This window comes from Rhinatrema bivittatum, chromosome 8, assembly GCF_901001135.1.
Source record: "Rhinatrema bivittatum chromosome 8, aRhiBiv1.1, whole genome shotgun sequence".
NCBI lineage: Eukaryota > Metazoa > Chordata > Amphibia > Gymnophiona > Rhinatrematidae > Rhinatrema > Rhinatrema bivittatum.
This window is the reverse complement of record NC_042622.1, coordinates 77,934,935-77,947,465: the sequence shown is the minus strand read 5'-3', so window position 1 is coordinate 77,947,465 and position 12,531 is coordinate 77,934,935. Positions and strand designations below refer to the sequence as shown.

The 12,531-nt window shown below is 44.7% G+C and overlaps 1 protein-coding gene across 4 annotated transcripts in view; it reads right to left on the bottom strand.

The window, feature by feature from the left end:
* GOLGA2 (golgin A2) overlaps positions 1 to 12,531 on the bottom strand; it is a 128,970-nt gene that overhangs the window by 83,763 nt on the left and 32,676 nt on the right. For all 4 annotated transcript variants that reach the window (XM_029611637.1, XM_029611639.1, XM_029611638.1 and 1 more), the window contains 4 exons: positions 5,676 to 5,738; positions 5,389 to 5,482; positions 5,063 to 5,169; positions 4,801 to 4,859 (listed from right to left, as the gene is read on the bottom strand). In XM_029611637.1, coding sequence (XP_029467497.1) covers positions 4,801 to 4,859; positions 5,063 to 5,169; positions 5,389 to 5,482; positions 5,676 to 5,738 — 323 coding nt within the window. The remainder of the gene's footprint in view (positions 1 to 4,800; positions 4,860 to 5,062; positions 5,170 to 5,388; positions 5,483 to 5,675; positions 5,739 to 12,531) is intronic.

The window sequence follows — 12,531 nt, the reverse complement described above, 5'->3', positions numbered from 1 at the left end:
TGGTCTCTTATCTAGCGAGCCAAGGTAGTCTTAGAAGCCCCCTTAACTTTACATGGACCACCAAACAGGACAAACAAACAATTTGCCATACTTGAGGAAGCCATTAATAACCTCCAAATAGCACAGGATTATCCTTTGCACATCCAGACATCAGAGGGATCGGTACTCTGGCCCATACTCCTCTTGAGAAAAAACTGGAAGGGAAATCACTTAATTGATAGGAAAAACAGAATTTACTTTAGGAAGAAAGGACAGCACCAGCTGAAAAGTAGCTACATTTGGTGTGATCACCAAAAAAAAGGTCTCAGCAAGACCAGGTTTGCAGCTCCAAAACCCACCATGTGGAACAGGGGGCTCTCCATGCAGACTAGGGGGTACTCCATGAAGTTAGCATGTACCACATTTAAAACTAATTGGAGAAAGTTCTTTTTCACTCAACGCACAATTAAACTCTGGAATTTGTTGCCAGGGGATGTGGTTAGTGCAGTTAGTATAGCTGTGTTTAAAAAACGATTGGATAAGTTCTTGGAGGAGAAGTCCAATACCTGCTATTAATTAAGTTGACTTAGAGAATTGCCACTGCTATTACTAGCAATGGTAACATGGAATAGACTTAGTTTTTGAGTACTTGCTAGGTTCTTATGGCCTGGATTGGCCACTGTTGGAAACAGGATGCTGGGCTTGATGGACCTTTGGTCGGACCCAGTATGGCATGTTCTTATGTTCTTACCAGAAATGCAGTCTTCAGCGATAGGTCCTTCAGTGAAATCTGTTTCAGAGGCTCAAAAGTGTCCCCCATTAGGGCCTTCAACACCAAATTCAGAGCCCACGGGGTAATGATGGGACAAAAAGGAGGGTGTAACCTCTTCATACACCTCAAGAAATGAGACGCTAGAGAAGCACCTCCCAGTGGCCCCTGATATCATGAAATGGCAGCCATCTGCACCTTCAAGGAATTCAAGGCGAGTCTCTTGTCTAGATTGCCCTGAAGGAAGGCCAACATCCAGGGCACATCTGCTCTCTAAAGAGCCTTTGACCTGGACCCACAAAACTGCTCAAAAAGTCACCAGCTGCTTTCCAGTTCTACTCTTCTTAGCAACCTACCTATGAGCGCCCATGGAGGAAAGGCGTATAGAAGTGCTCCCTCCGGCAGGGCTGGACTAGGACATCGATGCCCAATGACCCTCGTTCCCGACGTCAGCTGAAGAACCAGACTACCTTTGCATTCTGCCGGGTCACTCACCTGTAGACAATCCCACCTGTGACAAATCCAGCGAAAACATCCAGATTTAAATCCCATTCTCTGGGATCCAACAGGTTGGATCCTTGTGACTGAGCAAGTCAGCTTGAACATTCTCCTGACCTGCGATATGCACTGCCAAGAGCAACAGTAGGTTTCTCTCCGCCCATGGAAACAGGAGTGACATTTCCACAAACTCCTGGTCTCCCCTTGCCAATTTACATGAGCTACAGCTGTGGCATTGTCCTAGGGAATTCAAATGGCCCTCTCCCAAATCAGTGGGAGGAAGTGAATAAGAACCAGGTGAATAGCCCCGGTCTCTAGCTGGTTGATGGATCAGGAGGCCTCCGCTAGAGACTAACACCTCTGAATCACCTGCTCCTGACAACGAGCCCCCCCCCCCAACTAAAAAGAGGCTTGCATCCATTGTCACCAAGATCCACGATGGGGTAGTTAAGCTGACTCCCTTCAGCAGATGTGAAGGGAGTCTCTCGTACCCACTGACTCAAAGGAAGCCGCACTCGCTAATCCTCAGACTCCAGAGACCATCTCGACAGGAGCAATGCCTGGAGTAAGTGTATATACACCCTGGTCCACGGGACCAAGTCCAGAGTCACCACCATAAAGCAGAGCACCTGAAAATAGTCCCAGGCCGAGGGAACCGGCAGTTTCAGAAAACTCCCAACTTGTTGGAGTATCTTGCGGATCCATTCATTTGTGAGGAACACGTCCTATCTGAGTTTTGAACCGTACCCCCAAGCACTCCAAGGACTGCATGGGTGGAGGGAACTCTTAGTGATATTGATCACTCAGACCAAGCCTTCTAAGAACTGTACCACTTGAAGATTCACTCGCACCGCCTCCTCATACAATGGATAGTCATCAAGATATGAATGCAATGTAATTCCCTTGCGCCAGAGAGCCACTGCTACCATGACTATTACCTTGGTAAATACACATGGCGCGGTCACTAGACCGAAAGGTAGCCTCGGAACTAGAAATGTTCCTACAGCACGCAAAAATGCAGGTATCTCTGGTCCTGTTCATGGAATGAGATGCGAAGACAGGCCTCCATCAGGTTCAGTGAGCACAGGAACTCCTTTGATGAACCACAGCGAGGACCAACCACAGTGCTTCCTTATGGAAACAAGGAACCCACAGACAGCAATCCATTCCCTTGAGATCTAATATAGGATGAAAAGAAACATCAGTCTTTGGTACCATGAAATAAATCGAATGACAGTCCTGTCCACGTTCTGAGAGGGAATACCAGAACCACTGCCTGCAGAATCTGAAGTTTTAATAAAGTTTCATGGATGGCTTGTTTGGCCAGGGAAATACCAGAAAAACGTCCTGGATGGGACAATGAAGATCCATGGATTCCATTCTGGCTGCCTCCTCGCTCTCTGGCAGTTGTTGGATCCAGCAAGAGAGAGCCTGGACCACCACAGCTGAACAAATGGAAATCTGGACCGCCGTTGCCAATGAAATAAATTCTTCATAGGAGGCTCCATCTTCCTGTCCTGTGAATCCTTCAGGGATATGCCCCTCTTCCACTGGAAAGAAAAATTGGTTCTTACCTATTTTTCAATCCTGAAGTACCACAGATCAGTCCAGACACAAGTGGATTTTGCATCCTTACCAGCAAATGGAGGCAGAGAACTAAAAACTTTGAGGCACTGCCACATAACCGAGAATGCCACCTGCAGTCTCTCGGTATTGACCTGTACCCAAGTTAATCCTCTTTTTTTCTTTTTACTTACCTGGGTTCAGCGCTGGGTACAGAGACGGTCTCCGGCTGCAGGGGAAGAGGGCTTTGGCTGTCACCACTACACTCAGCTTTCTGCACCCACTGCCTTTCAGCTGCTTCAGCAGCAAAGTCCAAGCTGGGAACCAGCTACCAGACCAAGGTACACCTCTGAGGGAACTTTGAAATCACCTCAGGAATTCTGAACTGGGGGAGGGACCTTTAGGTATCACAGCAGGAGAGCGGGGCTCAATCTTTTTTCCAATTTAAAAGTAGAATTTTTTTCTCCCAAAAAGTGCAGCGATCCCCAGAGGGAAAGCACGTCCTCTATCTGCTGGAGACGAAGAAATATTGAAGGGCTGAAGTCTCTGCAGGGGTGTAGGTAGGGTGATGTCAGCTTTGAAACCTGACTCCGTCTGCATCTGCTGGCAGGGGAGCATAACCCATTGGTCCTGAGTCCATCTGGCTACCACGCTAAGAAATTATGTATGTTTTGTTTCTTTGTAAATTGCCTAGATCTTTTATAGATGGTATTTTAAGGGCAAATAAACATATAAACGCAACAAGCATTTTGGGACCGCAGGATGTAAAGTGAAACTGAAGAACAGATAAGAAAGGAGGGAAGGGAAAGAAGGAAAGAAAATGCAGAGAGGAAAAGTGGGAAGCATGTGGAGGGTGAGTGCTGGAGTAGAGGAGGAGGAGAAGCTAGGGTCCTGCAAAATGCTGAAGGAATGAGAGCATAAGTAGACCTAAAGATGGAAGGAGGACAAATCTAGATGGAACGGTGAAAAGGGCCATTAATCAGTGCTTTCCAGTTGATGAAACAGTGCCAGAAAATCACTGTCCAGACACAGATTCACCTTTAATCTAGGACGGTGCCACCAGCAAAGCAGGACGCTTTCTATTTCCTTCACTTTATATATTGACTAGCCGTTAAGCCCGTAACAACGGGCTCGGTCCGTTTCCTTCCCACTCCCTCCCCCTCATTCTCCCTCCTCCTTCACTCTCTCCCCCCTCCCTCTCACTTCCCCCTCCCTCTCTCTCACCTTCCCCCTCCCTCTCCTCCCTCTCCCCTTCCCTCCCACCCCCCTCTCCCTCTCCTCCCTCCCCCTCACCCCTCTCTCACCTCCCTCCCCCTCTCCTCTCACCTCCCTCCCTCTCTCACCTTCCCCTCCCCCTCCCTCCCTCACCTTCCCCTCCCCCCTCCCTCCCTCACCTTCCCCTCCTCCCTCCCTCTCTCACCTCCCTCTCTCTCTCTCACTTTCCCCTCCCTCTCTCGATCCGCCGCCACTTCTCCTCCCGCTCTTGCCGGCAGATCTCCGGGGGGCGGTGTTACTCCCGCGCGCGGCGGCGCCACTTCTCCTCCCGCTCCTGCCGGCAGATCTCGGGGGGGGGGGGGGGTGGTGTCACTCGCGCGCGCGGCGCCGCTGCTTCTCCTCCCGCTCCTGCTTCGCGGCCCCACCGCCATTTTTTTTTTTCCGGGCACGCACGGCTCTGACCAACGTGCTGGCCCGCACATGCGCGGTAGAGCTGCTCTCTACTGCGCATTTGCGGGCCGTCGGTCAGAGCCCATTTATAAGGTAGATAGCACCTATCTGCCAGAACTGCATTAGGTTATAAATTAGCACATATTTTTGTGTGCAGTGAGATACTCGCGTTTATGGGCGTGCAGCCCTTTAAAAATCTACCTTTTTATTTTTCTGTGCGCGCAGGTTTCATAACCTGTGTGTGTGTGTGTGTGCACATGCGTACAGCTTAGAGAGAACAGTGGTTGGGACTCTTTCAACATGAAGATACAGACTGAACAACTTACGTTTGTTTATACAGGTCAAGTCGCAGACTATCCCGGTCCTTTTCCAATTGTTTGTTATGCTATAAAATAAAAGCATAGAACATCAGAACATAAGCCTCCTATCTCTGTATAAGAGACATGTTGACATCCCAGAACGTCTGCCAAACAGAGACATACATCACAGCAACAGACATAGGAAACAGATCAGATAAGGAATATGAAGAAAAAAAAAAAGATGGGAGGATGGAATCTAGAGGAGGGATCACATAGTTAAAAGGCTTACTTTTTCAAAGTGCTTTTGCTGCGTAGAGATGGAAGAGAGGGTGCGTTCCAACTCTGCCACTCTCTGCCGTGAGGATTGTAGTCGACTAGCAAGATCTTCTGCTTCTCCTGAAATTGTGCAAGAGAGACAGGAGTACGGAAGGAAGAGGGAGGCTAGAGTCAGCTGGGACATATTGTACACACTACTAGGAAAACTACACTGATCCTAAGGGGAAAGGAGCACAACTTCCCAAGCTGAACATGGGTTACCTGAGGCTTTCTACTGTCAGTGCTGAAAGCGAAGCTCTCAAAGATGGTTGAGTGAAGGTAAGGTACAAAGCACGTTACCTGCTTTCTGCCGTGCTGCCTGCTGGGTATGCGCCAAGGCTGTCTGTATCTCAGATTTCTCTGAAACCAAAATGCCAATTGTCTGGATATGAACCTTAATAAAAGCAAAAGGACCTCTTAATATTGTAGAATAAACCAACTAAGGACAAAAAGGAAAATAAGGAATTTAAGGAATTCAATCAGTTGCTCAAAGAGACAGATAGGAATGGAAAAGAGGCAAAACCAAACCAATGCGTCCAAGCTCTGAGGCCAAGAGACATACAAAAGAGGAAACCAAGTCTGATCACCTGCAGTTGCTCCCTCAGGGCTCCTTGTTCTTTGGCAAATCTCTGTTCAAATTCCTTCTTCTCCTGTTTAAAAAAAAATTATATGCAATAGATTTCAAGATGAACTACTGTAGTTGCAGCATGAGACTGAATAAGGCAGAAGAGCAAGCAACTTAAAACATCATTTCTACATGTTCAGATCATTTAATGCACTGAAACACAGATGAGATTTGTTATTCCTTGGAGCATTATACATATTTCCAAAGGATAATTATATAGTCCATGTTTTATGAAATTTCTATTGGCTATTTCTAAAAGCTGACTTGGGATATTACAGGTTCTTTTAAACTAGAATGGAGAATCAGAACAGTAAAAATATTCATGTAACCCCACCTTTCGTGGGGACCACCTTTCCAGTCTCGGGGTGCTTGGTATTCACAACCCTGAGGTGGGGAAACAGCTCTCCAGGGCTGAGAACTGGGGACAGGTTTTCCTGCAGGGCCAGTGCCTGGCTAAGAACACTCCAACCAAATGAAACACTAACCAGTCTCCTACTGTGCTCCAAAGGAAAGATATCTTAATTCCGAGTTTTCAGCATTAAACATAGTGACAGTCAAGTAGATGCAGATAGAAGTACAACTTAAATGAGATCACAGTTCAAAGAAAGCTTTAGTTCTCTCTTTACAAACTCCCTTTATGAAAATGGTTTCTTGGTGTAGCATCAAAAGGTCTCCAGTAACTTTGTTACTCAAGAACATAAGACATTGCCATACTGGGTTAGACCATGGGTCCATCAAGCCCAGTATCCCTTTTCCAAGAGTGGCCAATCCGGGCTACAAGTACCTGGCAAGTACCCAAGAACTAAGTATATCCCACGATATTGATGCTAGTAATAGCAATGGCAATTTTCTAAGTCAACTTGATTAATAGCAGGTAATGGACTTCTCCTACAAGAACTTATCCAAACCTTTTCTAAACCCAGCTACACTAACTGCACTAACCACATCCTCTGGCAACAAATTCCAGAGCTTAATTGTGCATTGACTGAAAAAGAATTTACTCAGATTAGTTTTAAATGTGCTACTTGCTAACTTCATGGACTGCCCCTAGTCCTTCTATTATCCGAAAGTGTAAATAACTGATTCACATTTACCCGTTCTAGACCTCTCATGATTTTAAACACCTCTATCATATCCCCCCTCAGTCGTCTCTTCTCCAAGCTGAACAGCCCTAACCTCTTTAGTCTTTCCTCATAGGAGAGCTGTTCCATCCCCTTTATCATTTTGGTCGCCCTTCTCAACCTTCTCCAGTGCAACTATATCTTTTTTTAGATGCAGCGATCAGAATTGTACACAGTACTCAAAGTGCAATCTCAATATGGAGCGATACAGATGCATTATAACATTTTCTGTTGTATTCACTAATCTTTTCCTAATAATTCCTAACATTGTTTGCTTTTTTTGACTGCTGCAGCACACCAAGCCAAAGATTTCAATGTATTATCCACTATGATGCTTAGATTTTTTTTCCTGGGTTGTAGCTCCTAATATGGAACCTAACATCGTGTAACTACAGCATACGTTATTTTTCGCTATATGCATCACTCCTTTGTCCTCTGTTGCAAAATCAGTATAGTATTTTCTTCCATTCCTCCACCAGATAGATGGTTACTCACTGGAACCTCTGTTCAGCTACAGGAAAAACCCGTCAGAAATATCTTCAAGATTCTGGCAGCCCAAGGCAGGTACTCTCTGGCTCAGTGTAGGGTCCTAATCCAGCAGAGTCCTTACCCTAGTAAATCCAGGTTTAATCTGCAGCTTCTGAGCAGTCTCTCACCCTTTTTCTTAAGCATCTAGGGACTTAAGTAGAAAATCCCCAGCCTCATTCCTGGCTGCTCCCTTCTGGGATCCCTCGATAGTATCTCAGCTCCAATCAACTTCTTTTAGTGGAATTTCAAACAGCCCCAGATTCAGGAGAGCCATGGCTTTTTATTACGTCCCCTCATTACCAGGCCCTTGAGGGGATGTACCCCACTTGTCTGTCAAAGAGGTGAGTAACACTCCTTGACACAGAAGATTACCCAGGGCTCTGAAAGGTTCTCCCTTTCCTTCCAACTGACCCCCTGCCTCTGTGCACTTCCAGCAGATGGTTACTTAGAGATTAAAAGATTTCTAGCACACAGGCCTCCTTGCAAAAGGAAACCTTTCCTTCACCTGCACTCCTGCTAACATACTCAGCTTCTATACACCTCTCTGAGACACAGGGCCACATTAAAATTAACTTTGTGCATCTATCTGACTATGCTGACCCAGTGAGAGGTTGCAAACTGAAAGAGCTCCGTATAGGTCTATTCTATTTTCCTCATTTTTTGAACCTGTGTGTTTTGTTTTGTTTTTATTGCTGACGTCACAGTGGCTAGTAGCAGGATCTTTTTTTTTTTTCTTCTAAACTTGAATGAGCTACACATATACCAAAGGATAAGGTCTCTGATTTCAAGATGGCTGCTGATATGGAATGCTCACTGGCAGAAATAAAAGACAAGATGGTGAGATATATCTAAACATGTATCAGCAATACTAGAAGTTAATTTATCTAAATTACAGTCCTCCTTTGTTGAAGTCAGGGAGGACTTTACAAGACATGCAAAAAAGATTCAAGACTTAGACAATCATGTCGCAGCACAAGAGATATCTTCTGCACAACTTACATCACAGCCAATTTAAGAAAAGACAATGCAGTGTTACTAGACTGAAGATCAAGAGAATCAGGCGAGAAGCAAAAACCTTCACATCACTGGCCTTCTGGAGAAGGTAAAAAAAATCAAGATTTAATGCAGATAGTACAAGTCTGGCTACCAGAGTTTCTAGACCTCTCTCTGACTGTGGAACCAGCTGTTGCGGAAAGAGTACAAAGGGTGGGCCCTTACAGAGAGGAAGCACCTCAGCTGAGATCAATGGTAACGCATATATTGAACTATGCTGACAAAGTCAAATTTATGCATGCTTATAAGCAAGGAAAAAAAAAGGCTGAATACGAAGAAGGGAAAAAGACTTTTACTGTTTAATGATTTTTCAACTAAAGTTTCCAAAGCTTGCTCCCATCTGCTCAGAGTTATATCACAGAGGTGTGAAGTTTCAGCAGCAATTTCCAGTTAAAATGAAAATATTTGCCGATGGGAAGCTGGTTGTTCTGCACTCGAAGGAACAAGCCCAATGTTGTTTAGCCAACGCATGAAGACATTTTTCTTTTCTGTCAGTATGTTGATTATCTTTTCTGCCTCATGTCTATGAGTGACATGGCAAAGTTTTTAAATAATTAATCATATTTTATTCGTGTTCAACTTTGTAGAAGTTTATTTAGGCTTCATCTTGTATTTTTCAATGCAAACCTGTCAGATTAAACAGAACTCTGAAATATTATGTTTGGGGTTTTTTTTTTATTTCTGTTCCTTGTGATTTGGCAAGATTTTCTCATTTAAAATGGCTGCCTATGCTCTTGCGAAACACTTATTACATACTTTTTTTAAATTTTTTGCGATCCTTTATTTTATTGGATACTTTGGTTGTTAATCTTGGAGGATCCTATTGAGTAACTAGTTACAAATAAATTCCATTGTTTAATATTACTTATCTTATTTCTCCTATATGGGGACTGGTCGATTTTTTTTTTTTTTAATCAATGATGGCTGAACTATGTCTCGGTGATCTTAATTATTTTCTTGAATGTTTTTTCTTTCAATGATTGGTTCTTGTTGTATTTCTATGAGCAGAGGTTTCAGTGGGTTGGTTTTTTTTTTTTGTTTATTGGACTACAGGTGCATCTGTGGATTAAGCATATAGAGGTTCAGTGGATCAACAGAAGATGCAGTCCCTTGGAATTCAGAGACTAAATTTTTTTTTTGTTTTTTTGTGTCTTCTGCCTTGTTTAGCATGTTATGACACTGCACTTACCAACGCGGCACGGAGCCGCCGACGTTCTACGCAGCAGGAGCTGCAGTCAGCTGTTTCCTCTCTTCACCGCGGCAGGGAGCCGCAGACTTCGGGACTTCAATGTGGCCGGAGCCGCCGCCGACACCATCATCATTTCGCGGCCTGGAGGCCGCAGTCCTCAGGCTTTTCTGGCGGATGGAGCTGCGCAGGAGCCGCTGCTGAAATCGGGGCCTGTGCAGAGGCCCAGCTTCTCCCTGCACTGCTCCTGCAGCATGGCTGCTGGTCATTGTTCTGCATAACATCCTGCTTCCTGTCTCCTAAGGTGTGGGCTGCGCCTCCTGGCCCCAGCTGGACTCCTCCCAGGGCGTTTCCTGATCTTCAGCCCTATATAAGGGCCCAGCTTCCAGTCCTTAGTTGCCTTCATAAGGAGTTAGTTCCTTTCCAGGACTTTTCATCTTTGCTCCTGCTGGTATTTCCTGTTCTTCGTGGGATCCCTCATCATTCTTCATGTTCCTGGTCTCTTCTGGATTATCCCTTGTCTTCCTGATGTCTCGTCTCCACTTCTGCTTCCTGGACCCTTGGTTCCTCATTGCTACCTTCTCTGGCGTGTCATATCATGTCTCATCACCTCGTGGCATGGGCCTGCCTTCTCGTTCGCAGCACTAGTCTCTGGAGGGTCATCTTCACTTTAAGCCAAGTCTCATCTTGGTCCCATGTTTCATGCCTAAAGCCAAGTCTCGTCTTGGCCCCCTACCGTGGAAATTGTCTCGGCCCTTGGATGTGCTGGTGGCTGCTCTGTCCATGCCTAAGACTCTGACTGAACCTGTGCCATTCCAGCGTGGTCCGCGACCAGCCATGGGCGGCTGTGTAGGGCGCACCTTGGTCCAGGCTTCTACTGAATCTTCGCCATGTTCCGGCTTCAATTACCATGTATTCGTCTGGAGTCTGCTTCGCTCTCAAGCGTGGTACATGACCAGCCCTTGGGGTCTGCCCATGTCTGTGGGCTGTGTAGGGCTCGCTGCATGGCAGCCTCAACCCAGTACTTGACTTTGTTCCTAAACCTTGATCCTGAGTCTTCGTGCTCAAGCTTCTCGTTTGAGTCTTCACATCCCAAGCTTCGCGTCTGAGTCTGCACGCACCAAGTCTCCTAAGTCTTCATGTTCCAGAGCCTTCGTCCGCCTTTGTCTCCTGTCCGGCCCGCTGCCATTGCCATTCCCAGCAGCAGGTCCGAAAGGGCTTGGAGTAGTCGGAGGACCACTCAGAGACCAATCAAGGGTGGTTGGTCTCAATGAAGTATGCAGGTTGGCAGGGGCCTGGACTTGGTCTCGACCCAGACACGGATTTGTCTCACCAGCCTCGGTGTTTCCCCGGAGCGCCTCTTTGGGTTCACCGAGGTCCAAGGGCACACATCTCCTATTCTTGCGCAGCAGCTGCTCATAGCATCTCGTGCTACATCTAGCCAAAGCCTGCGTGCACATAACATAGCATTGCTCAGTTTACGTTATGTCAAAGCTTGTTCCTTTGTTGTTTTGAATGAATGGTGTGTGAATGAATGGATTTCCTCAACAGATAGTTTTACAATACTTACTGGTTTGGATATTTCTTGCTTTCTTTTCTTCTCACTATAGCATATGAATGGGTGGATATTTCCTCTTCTGAGGTCTGATTTCGTGGGATGTTTAAGCTGGGGGATGACTCTCTCCTAGTTTCTTAAAATATTGTTGTGTGCAACAAGAAATGTGTATTTCTTGCTTTTTACAGTTTCCTAAATATGGATATTCTTAATATAGGTTCTACGAATGCAGATGGAATACATTCTATTAAATAAAAAAAAAAAGATTGAATTTTTTTTAAATCTTCTCATGTTGTGATCTTACAGGAAACCCACCTTACTTCGAAAGAGCAAAAAAAAATTAAAATGAGACTGGGTGGGTCAATGCATATATGCTTCTTTTTTGGCATGGCAAAGAGGTGTAGTAATTTTAATAAATAAAAATCTACCCTTCCAAATTGAAAAAGTGATATCTGATCTGGAAGGCCACTTTGCATTTGCTAGCGGTTTTTTTATATAATAGCAAATATCTTTTGGGGAATATTTATGCTATGAATGTTTATAGTCATATCTTTTTTTCCCCCGAATATTTACCATGATCAGTCAATTCCCTGAATACGCTTTAATATTAGGTGGTGATTTTAATTTAGTTATGGATCCAAGTTTGGATGTTGAACTAGCTAGGCAGCAATGACTGGTCTGCAAGGGGATGGATCTCCCTTTTTTTAGTTAAGGAATTGCAGTTGTTGGATATATGGCGGAAACTCAATCAGCACCATATTCTTCTTACTCTCATATCGACTATATTTTGATCTCTGCTTCTCTATTCTGTCAGGTTAAATCTACGAAAATAGGGATAATGACTATTTCTGATCATGCTCCTGTAACTTTAAATTTAGAAGTAGGAATGAAGTGTTTGGCTTACACCAGATGGTGCTTTCCTTCCTTTATCAAGAAGTACAGTTTAAACTTTTTTTTTGAAAGAAAAGTGGCAACAATATTCTTATATTAATATCTCTTCAAAGATTTCCCCCCAGATTTTATGGGAAGCAGGGAAGGCTATTTTATGGAGTAAGGTTATTTCTTATAAGGCAAGAACAGAGAAAGGGACACACCAATTTTGAAGCTTACTAGTGATCTACAAGTGGCCAAAAAGTGAAATATTCAGTCTGGATTGGATACTGAAAAGAATGCAAAGGACTCATTTAAGAATCATCTGATTTTCTTGAGAGCGCAGAGATATTTTCAATCCTTCAAAGTTAAGAACATAAGAACATAGAATCTTTAGGTATGCCAACAAGGCTAACAAAGTGTTGATGCGCTTGATAAATACTCCTCATCCTAAATATTTTGTTATTAATATGCACAAGGAGATCTGGTTACCGACACTACTGAC